Genomic DNA, 16483 nt, shown 5'->3' with positions numbered 1-16483 from the left:
CTGTCTGTCTCCAGTCTCTAGTCTCACTAACCCCGCCCCAGACCCAGTTTATATAGGGCAGGTTCCTCCCCTATCTGGTCTGGGACAGGAGGTGTTGCATGTTCAAGGGCTCCTGATCAGGGAACCTCCCACTTGCTCTCAGACGTGATATTTCTATCACTGTGGCAACCAGACCCCTGGGGTGCCACATATACACTGCGTCAAACCCTGCCTCCCTGCCTAACTCCTGCTATCAGGATGAATATGTGCAGCTGGATTAGTCCTCAGAAGGACTGTTAGTTCAGATGGATATATATATACTCCTGGAGTACCACTACCTATATGTAACTATTACACCACCAATTCTGTCCCTCACACAGCAGTACCCCTCCCTACTCTACCTGTTTCAATGATAGATTTTGATCAGCCTAGCGTCACCAGGTCTTATATAGACCCGATAACACTATGCGTCCAGCCAATCACTGTAATGCCACTACCAACATGGCTATGGCATTACAGTATGTGGCAGACAATCCATGCATGTTCATTGGCTCTCTAAAGAGCGCCAAACATGCAGGGCGGTCACCAGAGTTCCCATTCGAGCAACCCCGGAAATACTCGCAGAGCATGTCGAGCAGGGTGATTCTCAGGTGAGTACCGAGCAGTGGCGAGCACGCTCGCTCATCACTAATTATAAATCATTTAAATTATTTATTTACACTTTTCCTTTCTAGGGAGCAAATATAAGGTTTATCAAAATGGCTGTTGTCACAGGCTCTGAGGAAGGTTTCTGCTGGGAGGCTCTCCATTTACACAAATAGTCAAGCATGATCTTGCTCACTGGTTCTTTTTCCTAGAATTACTTGTAGCAAGAACCATAAGTTTTATTTTAAATTGCAATTTCCAAATCTCAAGAATATATTACAAAAATATTTGTCATGAAAAAAATGCATTCCTTTGCATAGGCAGCCTTGATACTCTGATATTATTATATATTGGTATTATAAATTACAAATGATGCTGCTACACAATTTTGTAGCATCTGTTCGTGTTAGTATGAGGATAAAAACTCTGGAATATTCCAAAAAAATGAGTACTATTGTCACTTGTGTGCAGTTGTAGCGGTGTAAGATGTTGGCCTTTTGGTACAAATCTGCCCCAGGGATTTTACCTGTGGCTTTCACTTATGCCATCAAGCAGAAGCTGCACTTCCATGCACGGACTCTAAAAGGAACTTCTATAAGAGATTCATTGCACAGTTTACAAACAAACCTAAACATAGTTTCTCCTAAGTAAACAAACGTGAACATTCTTCACTTACAGTTTCTTTATTCATTTTTAGCTTGTCTTATTCATTGCATCTTCCTCCCATCTACTTTTTCTCAACTTACTCATTAGGAGTTAAATATTTCCTTATATAATACAAGCTTCACTTAGAAGTGAAATTAGTGACATCACAGCCACCAGTGACTGGATGACATATCTCCTCTTTTTCTGGGTCTCATCAATACTCAAAAATCATTATGTTGCACAACAGATGGCATCTATCTATCTATCTATCTATCTATCTATCTATCTATCTATCTATCTATCTATATGTCTAGCTACCTGTCTATCTATCATCTCTGCACTCTACAGCTTGCAGAAGCACCTTGTATAAACGCTTCTATTCTGCTCCAAGCAATGTAACAGTCCTACAAACAGCTCAGACGACTGCTTGTTTGCTAACACAATAGTGGTCACTCATATAGCCCCCCTAGACAATTTGCACTGTATATTAGATAACATGACAACATGTTACCCTGAGAGACACAAGCATCCTCCTTGGTGTACTGAGGAGCACTGGCAGCTGCCTGATTCTTTAGTTGCAGTGTTAAAAAGCTTCTGTTCGTATCCCCACTCCCCCTCCTCCACTCCTACATCAGCCTCAGTGTCAGCCTCAGCATCAGGAGCAGCATTGAGACAACAGTAGTAGATCTGCTGCTCACAAAGAGCACACACCAGGCTGCTGCCTCCAGTTTTGTGGACATCTCTTCCAGTCTCCCTGATCACTTGAAAAGTTGGGGTTCAGTGGACATGTAAAGTTGGGGAGCAGATCTCCTGCAGGATGACCAGGCAGACATCTCAGCATCACTTGCTCTTCTTTCTCCCAGGCTTGGTCCAGTGTCAATGATCTGTAAGCTGCTGCTGGTTACAGGGACGATGCAGTGTGACAGCACAAGATCCTCCTTGCACCACCTTCTGCTCCTCATCATCACCCTCCTCCCCTCCAGCTTCCTCCAGCTCCTGGCTTGTTTATAGAGCAGAGTGGGACTGGGAGGGATTGTAACCACCGGTTTAGAGCACATCCACGTGTTTTCCACCAGTGGGGACAGGAGTTCTTGTCTAGGAGAGATGTTTCAGAAGTACCTGCATGCTTCAGCATGAAAGATCACAGATAGGATTGATTTGGAATATGGAAGATGTATTTGATCTATTCTGCTTGGATTTAGGGCACATCATGACCATCTGATGGTATTCTGGGATAGTGATGGACCAAGGAGGTAATCCGTATGGTTGTGTGTATCAGTTGGGCTTGGAGTGACAGTCTTTAATACTCATAAATAATCTGGCATTTCACTTGGGGCTGCTGAATAGGACTCTTCCTGAGGATTCATTGCATGCCCCATCCAGGTGTAGTCATTTGGCTTGTCTCTGTCTTGTGCAAACGTTTCAGGAAAACATTGTGTTGTAAGTAACAATAAATTATTCAGCCAAACTTTCTTTTCTACAAGACACACATACACTTTGTGGTTCTTCAATACATTGACTTCATTGGATGGTCACTACTAGTGGTGGCATTGTGGTGGAAAATATTGATCCATTAAAAAAACGAAGGATTTGATTACCGTTTAGCAGAAATTATTACTGTCTTTTAACACTTGGGATTTGTTTATTCATCACTAGAAATTGTGGATTTCCAAGAACTATTTCGTCTTTCACCAGATTGAAAGTTTAGAGCATCACTTGAAACTACTGTGAAAATTTTAGTGGAGCACCTTCCTTCTCTAAATTGTTGAAGATCTCTGTGGATTACAGTACTCCACTCTTACTCTCAGTACTTGACTACTATAATTTACTGCCATGAAGAGAAAACAGAAGAGGTTCATTCAGATGGCTTTGCTGTTTACAGCTGCTTTGATTTTTCTGCCCAATATTGGCCTTTGGTCTTTGTATAAGGAAAAGCAGCTGATGAAGTCTACAGATGGAGGAGATCAGGTAGGAAACATCAGGCATTAAGAACTTGAGAGATGTGTGCATTGCTCTGCTGGGCAGAGATACTATAGATTATCTAAGGTCTCTCATTATTCACTTGCAATGAGCCATTTAAAATAATTGATTTTCTCTGCAGTTGATGGGGTTAACTGATAGGCTTGATATACAGTGCGATTTAAACTAATCTTGTTACTATCGGATTTTTTACAGAAGTGTAACACACAATGAATGGTATATGGGTCAAACAGAGTTAAAGTGAAACCTGTAATTAGCTAGCTAACCAGTTTTAATGGAAGTTCTGTGCACCTAGTGATACATTTCCTACCAGTTGTATAGCACAATCAGATACCATGTGTTTGGAAATGTTTTTTCTTCTGCAGATTGGTAGTATCCCGTACTCGATCAATTAATTGCTGATTTCTTAGTGCTTAGTACCATGTGTAGATTCATTGTGCATCGAGTATTGGACATTCTAGGACTGTATTCATTAGCATCAATGGTTTAGCATCATGTGCGACTTATAAAACCTATGATTTTGCTGGTCCTATCAGTATATTAATCTAATATTTAATGTAATATATTTTGTCATTATATTGTGTCTGGACTGACTATAATATACATTTTCATGGACACCAAGTTGGTATTTGTAGCAGTTTTGATTAATTTAAATGGCATGTTCTGACTTTTAAGAAAAGTTTGCAGCCAGCAGTGAGTTGGCGGGAGATATATTGTGAAGAGCAGACAGTTTTATTCCTTTATTTTGTGGAGCGGTTGATTCATATACTGTAAGAATAATAATAATTGGGAATCCTGATTTGTTTTACATTTACCTCTTTTGACAGCTACTGACTAATGTGCTTCATTCCTGTCTACATTCATTTTCCATTTTTAGATGTTATTTGTTCAACTTATGAAACTGGAAAATGATATTATGGGATATATTAAATATGTATCTGTTCTGGCCAAATCAAGGATTCACACACGAGCCTGTTAAATATTGATAACACTTTTTCATTGTTTTGCAAACTTGCAACCGCAGAACTAAAGTTGTGTGGCTTTAGCTGTGCTGTTAATAACCTTCATGATACACTGCTCGTAAATATAGGCTTACCTTGTGGTGCACATCCAGTATGTCCCCATGGACCCAGCTGATTACATTGCTATTCCACTATAACAGATTTTACAGATTTTTTTTTTTAGCCAACAGTGTCTGAATAAAATAATACAGAACTCATAACTCAACTAGACAAATCATACAGTCAGCAAGGTCCTTTAAGGATACACTGATGATGTACAATAGTAGCCTCCAATGCAAGTAATTCCCACTGAGTATGGGAATATGACTGACTGAATATCTAGATTATCTAAAAGGTATAAGACTTCATATTATGTATGGTGTGGGATATGAAGTACATGTCTGAATGTAGATTCTACAAAAGTAGACGTTTATTTCGCTTTTGACTTATGTTAATTATGATGGGTCATTAATTGCATGGATATGTTAGATAAATGGTTCTCCCTATGCATAACCCATAGTGATTTATGGTATCACTGCTGGCATTAATATGTCTGTATACAAGCATATAAGGTGAAGTTTTATAATGTTCAAAGACTTGAAAAGACCACTTGAATAATATATTTTCTATTTTACCATGTGTTAGGTATCATGTATGTAAGTGCAATTAGTGTAGTAACATACTCACTGACCGCCATCTTCTCTCGGTATCTGCTCCACATCGGTGTGAACTTACGGCCTCTGTCCCCTGCCCAATCACTGTGTAGAGTGGCGGATACAATCCCCATGTAAGTCTATAGGACTCAGAACAAGACTACAGAGCCGCGGCTGAATTCCCATAGACTTACATTGAGAACATTCAAAAAGTGACCTACGTTCCACAGAGCAACCATTGTGTGATTCAGCAGAATCACTGCCAGAAAGGACTGGAGTGGGGCTGATACCAAAAGAAGACGGCGGCCAGTGAGTACACTAATTACACTCACATGTATGATACCTAGTACTTGGGAAAATGAAAAAAAAAATCCCTGGCATGGTCCTTTAAAAAATATTCTCCAACCTTCCTCTAAATAAAAAGGAAAAAACACAGGTAATATGAATTGCCTACATCATGAGCAAGACAGATCTACCCTAATAATAGAGATATCCAGATATTATCAGTCAAAGAAATGTCTGCATTGACTGCTGGCACCTACAAGATAGTAGTGTTCAGAACACCCACAGAGTGATGTAAATCTTTCTAATGAGTCATCTTTATATGGAGGCATAAAGGGCATTAGCCATGCTGACAGACATCTTTTAGGTGCCTTAATGAATAAAGACAAGCCAGCGGGAACAACTACACCCAGTGAGCTGCTCCTCACACTCCCACCCAGGACAAAGCTACAGATATAAAGTTTATACCAGTAGTTCTGTATGTAAATAGTATGGTCCTCTGCTGATGGGTCTAGATCATCCATGATATAAGAAATTATAGGGTCCAGCAAGGGATCTCAATCTTATTTCTTATCATGTTTTCTTGCATTTGACATCTGTACAGCTACGGTGGGCATGGCAGGAATCATTATTAGGCTTCATCCACTAATATACTATGTGTTTTTTCCATGTTTTTCATGACTAGAATACATACTCATTATAGTCTTTGGGGCTGTTCAGATGTCTATTTGACCAAAAAATCACGACCACATGTCCATTTTTGATCCAAGTCGCGGATCAAAATTTACCATACAAGTCTACGGGTCTTTAGCAATCATGATGGCATCCATGTAGTCTGTGTGCTCTCCGTGATTAGCACTGTAATGGATAGTAGAAGATTTGTAAGGTTTTTTTCACACGTGAAGAATCAATGAAGAAACTCTGATGGTAAAAAAAGAAACACTGACTAAACACTGATGAAACTCTGATCAAAAACACTGATGAACAATGGTCTGTGATTTTACGTGTAAGAAAAATCATGGGCATCTGAATGAGGCCTCGGCTAGTAATAGAATCTGTTGAGAGTATTTGGTTATATGATGTCCCCAAAGAAATCCTCTAGAAATTTGAATAGTTTACAAATAAGTTTCTGGGGTCTGATCTTATATGAATGAGTCCATAGATTGACTAGTTCAATGAGGGCTCTGGTTAAGGATGTATCTACAATTCATAAGGCCCATAGGAAGATGTTAGATGGACCCAAACTATCTAATGGCAGCAGCATAAGCAGCAGCTATCACTCTTCTCTTGTCAATGATGGCATAAAAGTATAGTGCCGTACGTAAAACACATTTAGCACTAGAAAGAAACAAAAAGGTTCACCAACTTGTCATTCACTACAAAAGTATTTTCTTTTCTAAATGGGCCCTCCTGGACCTTTTGGGAACAATAGCAGCTGCTACTTCAAAGCAGTGAATTTACTGGAATTAACCCATAATATTCATTAGAAGTTATTTTGACTGAAGGGGATTTCCACTTCAAGAAATGTAGACACCAATGCTTTTATATACATAGCATAACAAAAAGAACAGGTACTCACCCTCCCCAGGTCCAGAGCTGTCTCCCCACCGCTGTTCCAGTTTCAATGTTTTTTTTAGCTGTAGCAGTAACGTCATTTCGACAGCTCACCTCAATACTGCAGCCAATCACTGATCTCAGTGGCACTGCCAATATAAACGACATGAAACGCAAAGTTCAGCGATTGGCTGCAGTGATTATGTGAGCTGTCAAAATAATGTCATCTCTACAGTGAAAATATTAAAGGGAATTTTTCAGCAGGATCAGCCCTCCTAAGTCGTCTATATGGGTATGTAGGTCATAGGAAGCTGAATAAAACGATATCTTTATATCTGTGATCCGATGTCTTATTCCAGAGAAATCCATGTTTTTCTTATATGTAAATTAGTTGTTAAGATCTATGGGCCGGACACTGATCTGCAGGAGATTATTGTAAATGAAAGGGGCGATACCAGTGTGAGACATGTAATGACTGACAGTCTACTCTTCAGGTCTATACATCTCACAATGGTTACACCCTCTTTCATTTAAAATAATCACTGGAGGCAAATTCTCAGGGAGATCTGTATCTGGCCCATAGATCTTAACAGCTCATTTACAACTTACAAAAACATGGATTTCTTTGGAATAAGACATCAGGCTGCAGATAAAAAAATATTATTTTCAGCTTTCCATGACCAACATGCCCATATAGACGAGTTCGGAGGGCTGATCCCACTGCCAGATGCCCTTTTAAAGCACACCAGGAGCTGGCTATGAATACTTGATCTATTGTGTATATAAAAGTGATTGTAAAATCCCCTTTAAGAAATCCATTTTAGGTGGGTCACAGCCGAAAGAGTTAAAACAAATACTAATGTCCGTTATCCCACGGCTGTGTGCTGGATTGGGAATATCTGGCATGTTCTGTATATCTTGCAGGGTACAGTGATCACCATGTAAGTCACATATGGTAACTAACCTTCATATCCTTCATGTACATTTATTGTGCTACGTGCAGTAACAGAGAAAATCTGCATTTTGATGCTCGATGCTCCATGATGAGTTAGGAACCAGAGCACTAATTCAGGGATTACAGGGTTTGTGTGGATTTCGTGCCCCTGTATTGTTCCGTTTTACAAAGGCTCAGGAATAACTTTGATATTTGCCTTTCACACTTCTTTTTCTAACTAAACAGAGCCGTGAAGGCCAAAGACTGCAGATTTGTGGTTTTCTGAACCTGTACAGACTACAGATCAAATCGGACTGCTTAATATAACCTTTTAAAGAGTGTGTGTTCCTTTAGCTATATATTTTTCACATATCACAGAGACCTGTCAGCTGATAGTATCTGTGGGGGCGATATGGGATCCCATCAATCTCAATATCCTCCCATTAATGTGAATGGAGGCAGCACCAGCATAATTTAGAGATATGGAAAGCCGCGTCCCGGCTCATAGACAGCTCCTGTTTACTCCATGATTCCTATCTGTCTCAGTGGCAGATCCAAAGCAAAATGCACATAGTGGTTATCTACAGTGTTTTTCTACTGAATGATCTGCTCCTTGGAATTGCGTGCTTTTTTTATGAAAGAGAATAATGGCCTTTTCCGAATCTACCAGGTTGATGATGTAGAAGTATTGGCTACAAACACGAGCTGAAATTCAACCAGCAAATATGTCCCCGGGGCCCAGTTACAGCCGGAGATATACATCACTGTTTAAGGTTAATATGTTAAGCCTCAAGTCCCCGGCTCTAAGGAGTTCTGGGCTACTATTACTCTAAATCACGTTTTATGCTATAGGTGAATATTTAACCCTATATTCTCTCGCAGCTAAATGTATATAACAGTCCACTATAAATTGGTCTGGGGTTAATGCCACGCTAATATTACAGGTCCAAGAACGTTTTACTACAAATAAAACCCTAATTCATATGTCACAACTCACTCCAAATGCAAAGTGTATGTCTTCTGGGGGATTCTGTAATCAGCCATTACTTCCCAGTGTAGAAAGAATATGGTGTGTGGCAATCTGTTAATGAAAAGCTGTCCAAATATGATTGCTCATAATGAAATATCTTGATATGGAAGCAGGAGCTTTGCCAAACCTCTGTGACCACCTTATAGATCAGACTGGGAAATATCTCAGCACCCTGCTTTCCTGCAAGGCAAATATTACCATGGGGGCATTGACACTCCCACTTGTATATCACTGTGATATCAGATACATTTGCTGTTACAATCTAGTAAGGCTACTACCATATCAGAAGGCATTGCACGCAGCGCTTAATGATCCAGAACCTGAACCAGAACCAGTCCAATACAAGAACTGAGCAATCAAATGAAATTTATAGAAACAGTTCTGGTGTCAGAATCACTACTGTACCAAAGGCAAACAGTAATGATTGGCTGAATATATAGAAACGAGGCCTAATGTACACGTTGTTTTATTGTGTATATATATATATGTATATATATATATATATATACATATATATATATATATATATATAAATGTACATATGTATATGTATATACAAAGGGAGCACTTTTCTATGTAAAGATCCCAAGGATGTCACCAAGGCACCTCTTGAATAAAAAAAATGCATTTTAGTCAGCCCAATCAATGTTTCAGAGCCTTTTAAAAGCAATGCATATCTCTGTATAAATATATATATATATATATATATATATATATATATGTATATATACATATATCTATATATTTATTTATATAAATAACTATTGACCACGTCATCAATTTTCTAAGTAAATATATTTCTAAAGGTGTTATTGTGAAGGTCTTGAGACAGCTTACTGGTTTTACCCATCATGAGAGGTTTCTTGTGTGGCACCTTGGTAATGAGACACCTTTTATTGGCCATTGGGTGAACCAGCTGATGTTTTTCACTAAGGGCAGGATTGGTTTCTAATTACTGATAGATTTCTCCTGGTGTCATAACTTTCCAAGGCTTTTTGCACCTCTCATCATTCATGTGTTCAATACATTTTCCCTGCGTCATTTCTTATTATGACACATAACTTAATTTATGGACATCTATGGTTCATCTATTTCTTGCCTGTGTGGATTGGATGGGTTGTTACCAACATCAGGTGAGAATTTCATGTCAATAGCACCTTTAGAAATACATTTACTTAGAAAATTGGTGACGTGTTGAATACTTATTTTACCCGCTGTATATACACACTATGTGCAATAGGTTATAATTAGGGATTAGCAACATTTTGTTTTTAAATTCTATTTCACCGGATTTGCCGAATTTTCCTTGGAAATTCAGTTCACGTGAAATCTATTTGCTGCCGATCGATACTTCAGTGTGCATGACACTAGTCTCTTTCCCTCACACACTAATCTTCAGTGCTGTGCTATCACACACATGATCTTTAGGCTACGTTCACATTTTGTGGGCAGGTTGCATTTTGTTTTGCAGAACCACTGATGCTGCAAGTGTTGAAAATCACTGTAAAAAAATGCAGCACGGTCACTACATGAGAACCTAGCCATACAATTTTTTCATGGTTTTGTGGCTTTTTCTTCCTGGCTCTGTGGATAACCTGAAAACTGTGACATCCTCTCACTATCCAGATTCACACTAAAATGGCTGCTGCATTTCCTTCTTCTGCTTTTATACAGTCTATGATAGTCCCTTTAGACTTTCTGTGCTCAACCATGTGATGTAATAGCTGCAAGACTATGAGAACGCTGCTCCCAAAGTCACTCTGTGGTTGATGCAGTCTTCTGCGTTATGTACAATTGATTGCATCAAATCAATTCTCTCATCTCTATTTATAATGTGTACAAAAAGCAAATGGTGACTTCTGATTACTACTGCTTTCCATGTTTTGAAATGTCACCCACTACCTGAAGATTGCCACATTTCCTTCTGGGACAGGGTCTTTCCTTTTATTACCAGGGCTGCTTTCCCCATTGATGATGTACAGAGCTTATACTTTTAGAATCCATTATAAAGGGGATTTTTTTTTTAATTTGCAGGATACAAAGAGCTTTTTCTTTTTTTTTTTTTTTAAATTAGTAGGGATATATCTTTTATTTTTTAATTGTTATGTAGGGAAAAAGGGGGAAAATAGGGAAAAAATACAGCCTTTCTCAATATTTTAATATTCTTTTCAAGGGTAGTTGAATCAATGATATTTACGTACATTTCATCAATATATTAATGATATATTTGAATCAATAATATTTACCACAAAATATATCATTCTACCAGAATACAATAGGTTTTATGTTTGCCCGCTCTCTTGGAGTTTTGCAGGGAAATATCAATATTCACAGGTCAGGGTTGGACTGTCATGACAGCCTAAACCAGTCAATGACACTGTGCCGTCTAACAGAGCACACAACATAAATGAGCGCTGTGCTATTAGTCTGCAGACCGGCAGTAAATCAATTTAGTATATGTCTGTACTGTGTAAGGCTAAGTTCACATAAGCACTGAACTTATCAAAATAGTCATGTCTGCAAAATTGTGGACGTGACCGGCTCTGTGTGCAGCTCCGTGCGCTTTTCTGCATACAGTTAGGTGCAGGAGATGTTTCCTAGCTATGTACTCCGGTCTCGTTTCTAAACTGGACCAGACTAGCGCATGTGAAGGAAATCACCCATCTGCACCAGCACATAGGCTACAAATGGTCCTAGCCCTGTCCATGTCCTGTCCATGTCTTGTCTATTGTACACACACAAAGCTCATGGACCAAAACAAATGACTCTTTTAAACATACATTATCAGCTTCTTTCTTGATCTCGACCTTTCTCTGAAAATTGATGAGAGCGTAGAAAGGGTTATTATAGCAGAAACCCCATGAAAATAGTTTTATTATTTTTTATTTGAATGTCATGATTGGCTGTCAGGGTGATCACATGATAAGGATCTGCACCAATAGATTGGGGTGATGTCACCGAGTCTAAAGAATATTAAAAGGAATCTGTCACCAGGTTTTGCAATGTAATCTTAGAACAGCATGATGTAGGGGCTGAGAGCCTGATTCCAGTGATGTATTACTTACTAGGCTGTGTGTTGTTGGCTTCAATAAAATCTGTGTTTTATCAGCAGGAGATTATCACTACCTGACTAGGTGTCTCAGTCCTCCTAGTCAACTCCTCTGTGTAACCTCACCCACACCACGGATTAGCCGCTTTCTGGCTATGTACACAGAAAGCTACCAAGCAGTTGCAAAGGATGTCTAATGAACTACTAATAATAAAAAAGTACAGTATAAAAAATTGCCCCAACATGATTAGAATCTGTGTAAAATAATCTATTGATTGAAGTTTTGTCACGAACATCAATATGTCAGTGATAAAAGTCCATCTTAAAGAAAAAGTTCAAGGTTTGGGCCAACGGATAGAAGATTATAAAATAAGATTTGCAATATTTGTGAGATAGACCAGGGTCAGACATATCATTGGTGCAACCTGTGCAGCCTCACAGGGGCCCAATAGTTAAGGGGGCCCATTTCTACCTCCAAAACATGTGGAATTGTTCTTGCACAGGGGTCTTATTCTGTCTGTGTCCACCAATGAGATAGATGATATCGCTGACAGTATAATTACACTTATTTATGGGGTCCATGATGAGATTATATATGTTTAGTATTAGTACAAATTCATCTTAAAGTTAGAAAGTATCCATGTTCATGCAGGTAGCTGCTGTGATTTAACTGGTGTTAAACTATATAGAAAAGAATATATTGTAATATTTTCAATAAGTAAATTCATAAAGACATAGTTACCTTTAATTTTTTATGTTAACCTACAGTATCAGGTAAATCTAATATTAAGGCTTTTGCATTGGAATCAGCAGTAGATGGCGCTGTGTCCTGCACATGAGCTGCGGAGGAGTAGAACTGCATGATCACATTTCTGCTTCTCTTCTAAATGACTGCACATCAGATATTTCTGTCCATCAAAAGCACCATCATACTTTTAATTATTTGATGATTTCTTTGTACATTTTATTGATCACATACATCTTTTTTATTTCATAGCAACACATTGTACTTTTGGGGCACTCACAGTCTGCAGTGATTTATTTACAGGTTCATAACCATTTGTAAAGTGTTTCACTTACAATCTTCTCTAAATTCTCATCATACTCAATGGATTTTGCCATTAAGTTTCATTTAGTTGCAGAGCTCAGAAAGTACTTGAAGGACTCTGTTTGCTACCTGTTATCTGTAAGACAGAAGCAACATCCCGCTGTGATTATTTCTGAGCGTTTATTTCAGCCCCAGATCTTATCCTCTCACTCATAAAGTGTTGATTTGCCGCTGACTAGTGAAATAGACGTTAAAATTACTCATACTTGCTGTGGTCGAATAAATCTATGTGTCGATCCTTTTCCTCTGAATACATTCTTTTGCCGGATCTGCTCTGTCTGTGGATTCACTTCCAGCTTCTCCACATTGTGTGATGGGTAAAACATCATAGAGAATAACAAGCTGGACTCATTTAATTAACCTTGGTAATTCATTACGCTTTACACCCAATTTTGTGTTTTTATATCATGTTATATACAAGCCTTCAATATTTAGTTTCCAATTTTCCATACTACAGGATTGATTAGAAATTCTGCTGCTATTCCTTGTACTGTTATACTATGGTTTTCAGTTAAAGGAGTTGTCCACTACTTTTACATTGATGACCTATCAATGTATAATCGGCCAGGGTCCCGCATGTGGCACCCCCGCCGATCAGCTGTTAACGGTGCCGGCAGCCGGAAGTCCTTACCTGCGGTTCTTGACTGTCAAGTTGTAGTGGCCAGCGTTTGTTACTGGACATCCCCTCCTATTCAATTGAATGGGAGGCAGATGTGCAGTACCCCATTGCAGCCACTACTGATGGACGGCCAAGCACCACAGGCAAGCATGCGGGACCCCGGCCGATCATGCGGGATCCCGGCCGATCATACATTGTTGCCCTATCCTATTGATAGGGCATCAATGTTCGATCAGCCAGGGTCCCGCATGCGGCATCCCCACCAATCAGCTGTTATCGGTGCCGGCGGTGGCGGCCGGAAGTCTTTGCCTGCGGTGCTTGACTGTCCATCTGTAGTGCCCACAATGGGGTACTGCACATCCGCTTGGCGGGTGTGCCAAGTGACTCACCAATCTGGGACTTGCAGCCTAAAGGGTAGTACTGTCGACCCCTGTTTGGGCCTGTGTGACATCTTGTGTCGCCTAGAGAGTGATAACGGTGAGAGGCCCAATAGTGATGGTGACACCCTCTTAGGTTGGGGTATCAGGACTTCAAGACATCACTGATGATAACAGCTGTTTAATTGTAATAATAGAACAGTGGTGTGTAAGTAGCATTGTGTTAATATTTTGTTAATCCTAATTTCTGCATTCTCCTTGTAATATAACTTGCTTCATTTGCTCTGTTTGCACGATCCCCTGATATTTTACCGTAGGCACCCTTTGATTGTGTTAATTAAATATATAGTTGTTGGTTTAAGTAACATTGTCTCCTCATTTTCTGTGCTGTTGCATCCACGTACCTGCTAAGATACCAACTATCCTTGGCAGAAACTAGCTGGCAGTCGCATCAATGATAATTTCAACAATTGCTTTTCAATAGAAATATTTGCTTCAATGTATTCCATTTTTGCTGGTGTCTCATATTGTCTCATAATTCAGAGCATTGATGGCTAGGTGAATATAACTGATGAGGCATATGCGGTGTGCAGAACCATGAGGAACTGCATACATTGTTAGTATTTCTCCCTATTTAAAAAATACTTGTTCTTACAAATGTGGTGATTCCCCAGGTCCTCTCTACATGGTGGAAATAGTGGACTGAGCTTCCCTGATGATGTGGAAAATATAATTGTATCTGAGACACGAAATTAGAAGTTCAGTATAATTGTTAGAAAGAAAGCAGTGGAGTTACTAACACTTAAGGCCAGATTCGCAGGAGCATATACGAAATCACCCGTTTTAAGTCCATAAAAAACTGAAGATTTTTCAAAAGTATGCAGTCTGTATGACATCTGTGTGTCTGTTGTGTCCATCCATATGGCTTCTGTTTTTTTACATTAACAATTCAATAAATAATTAAGGTAAAATACAGTTTCCTATGTTTATAATGTATCTGTGAAAAGCATATGGCATTCGGATTGTAACCCGTGTGAGATCACTTTTTTGTGCATTGCATTCGGATGGAAAAATTTTTTACTCATGGATTTTGGATGCTAATCCGTATGTGATCTGTTTTTTACACACTTATTGACTTATAATGGGCGAGTCTAATCCAGAATGCGGATCATAATAGTGCATGCTGCCATTTTTTACATGTATACCTTGGGTCTTTGTGTATTAATGCTCATGTCAGTGATCACATTGACTTGCATTGGTCAGTGTACTGTCTGTATGATATCAGTTTTGTATATGGACAGCACACAGATATTTAATACGTTCATCTGTCATCTGTAGGAGCTCTAAAGCCCCTAAATATGGGCCTCCCATATTGGATTAATAGAAAGCTATCGGAACCTGTCTATTCCTGTGAGACTGTGTTTGTGTACCCCTGCCTTTAGTCTAAGGCCACGGACCCACTATCAGTATTTGGTCAGTATCACACCAGGAATGGGTGATAAATGCAGAATTCGTGACTTGTTTCTATTATACCTTTTCTCTGATTGTTCCTCACCTGATTTTGTCTCCCACTTCTGAGGTAAAATACTGACCGAATGCTGACCAAATATTGATAGTGGAGCCGTGGCCTAATAGAAGATATAGCAGGAGAGAAGAAATGAGCAGTTGGGATTTAAAAGGAAAATGTCTTGTGAAAAAACACTACTAACTTGCAGATATCGGGTTAGTCTGCAAGTTAATAGCGTTCTGAACTTGCCTGGAGCCCGCATTTAGAGCCCCGCTGCCAGGAGGAAATGAACTTTATTCCTCCTGGCAGCATTCAGATTTTAGTCACTGGGGCATCGCCGACCCGAGTTCAGACATCGCTCTGTGTATAGAGAGCAGCAGCTGTATCCATGTCCGCAGCACTGACTGAAGGCCGGCCCTAATGCTGAGCCTGCTGTCAGTCAGTCCTGGGGGCGCGGTTACAGCCATCACTCTCTATACACAGAGTCTTGACTGAACCTGTGTTGGCGCCTCCCCCATTACTGAACTGTGAGCACTGTTGGGAAGACTAAAGGCAATTTCCTTCCAGCAGAGGGGCTCTAAGTGCAACTATTAACCTGCATTTTTTCACATGACTGGTTCCATTTAAATGCTCAATCCTTGTGTCAGCAGGAGAGATAAGCGCCCCAGCGGCTTTCTTCCCTTTCCTCATTGAAGACACATGAACAGTCAGTCAGTTGATGTGATCATTTATATACATAAAAGAATTAGAAAAGATAGCTGCTGGCCAAACAAGTATTTGTCCATCAACTATTTCACGTATATGATCAGTTTTAGGTCACTTCACGTTCATACTCAATGAATATAAAGTCCTGATACAACTGTATATTGTACAACTGCATTTGTTTCCCTTAGTTTCACATGTTAAAGGGGACCGGTTGGGTGATTCATGCAGCTCAAACCATGGACAGCATTAATCATAGCCTGGCTGCACAAGTGCCTAGTATATTATTCTCTGAAATTGTCTACGATTTCAGAGAAAGTATAGTTTGAGGATCTGGCCTGGGACCATAACCACAGACTAGACTAGGCTAGCGCAATCCCTGACCGGCTCTTCCCAGCGCTACTAGAGGTAATTCACA

At 39.5% G+C, this 16483-nt stretch overlaps 1 protein-coding gene across 2 annotated transcripts in view; it reads left to right on the top strand.

Annotated features, from left to right (window-relative positions):
* The first annotated feature begins 1921 nt into the window (after positions 1 to 1921).
* Positions 1922 to 16483, top strand: part of GALNTL6 (polypeptide N-acetylgalactosaminyltransferase like 6) — a 3351701-nt gene continuing 3337139 nt past the window's right edge. The window contains exon 1 of one of the 2 annotated variants that reach the window (XM_073656298.1): positions 1922 to 3237. In XM_073656298.1, the coding sequence (XP_073512399.1) occupies positions 3103 to 3237 (135 nt within the window). In that variant the 5' untranslated portion in view covers positions 1922 to 3102. The remainder of the gene's footprint in view (positions 3238 to 16483) is intronic. The other variant, XM_073656306.1, reaches the window with a different exon arrangement.

Source organism: Phyllobates terribilis, unplaced genomic scaffold (genome assembly GCF_046119375.1).
Source record: "Phyllobates terribilis strain yellow unplaced genomic scaffold, ASM4611937v1 Scaffold_1__5_contigs__length_1240528914, whole genome shotgun sequence".
NCBI lineage: Eukaryota > Metazoa > Chordata > Amphibia > Anura > Dendrobatidae > Phyllobates > Phyllobates terribilis.
Note: the sequence above shows the minus strand (reverse complement) of the source record. Positions and strands in the feature narration are given on the sequence as shown.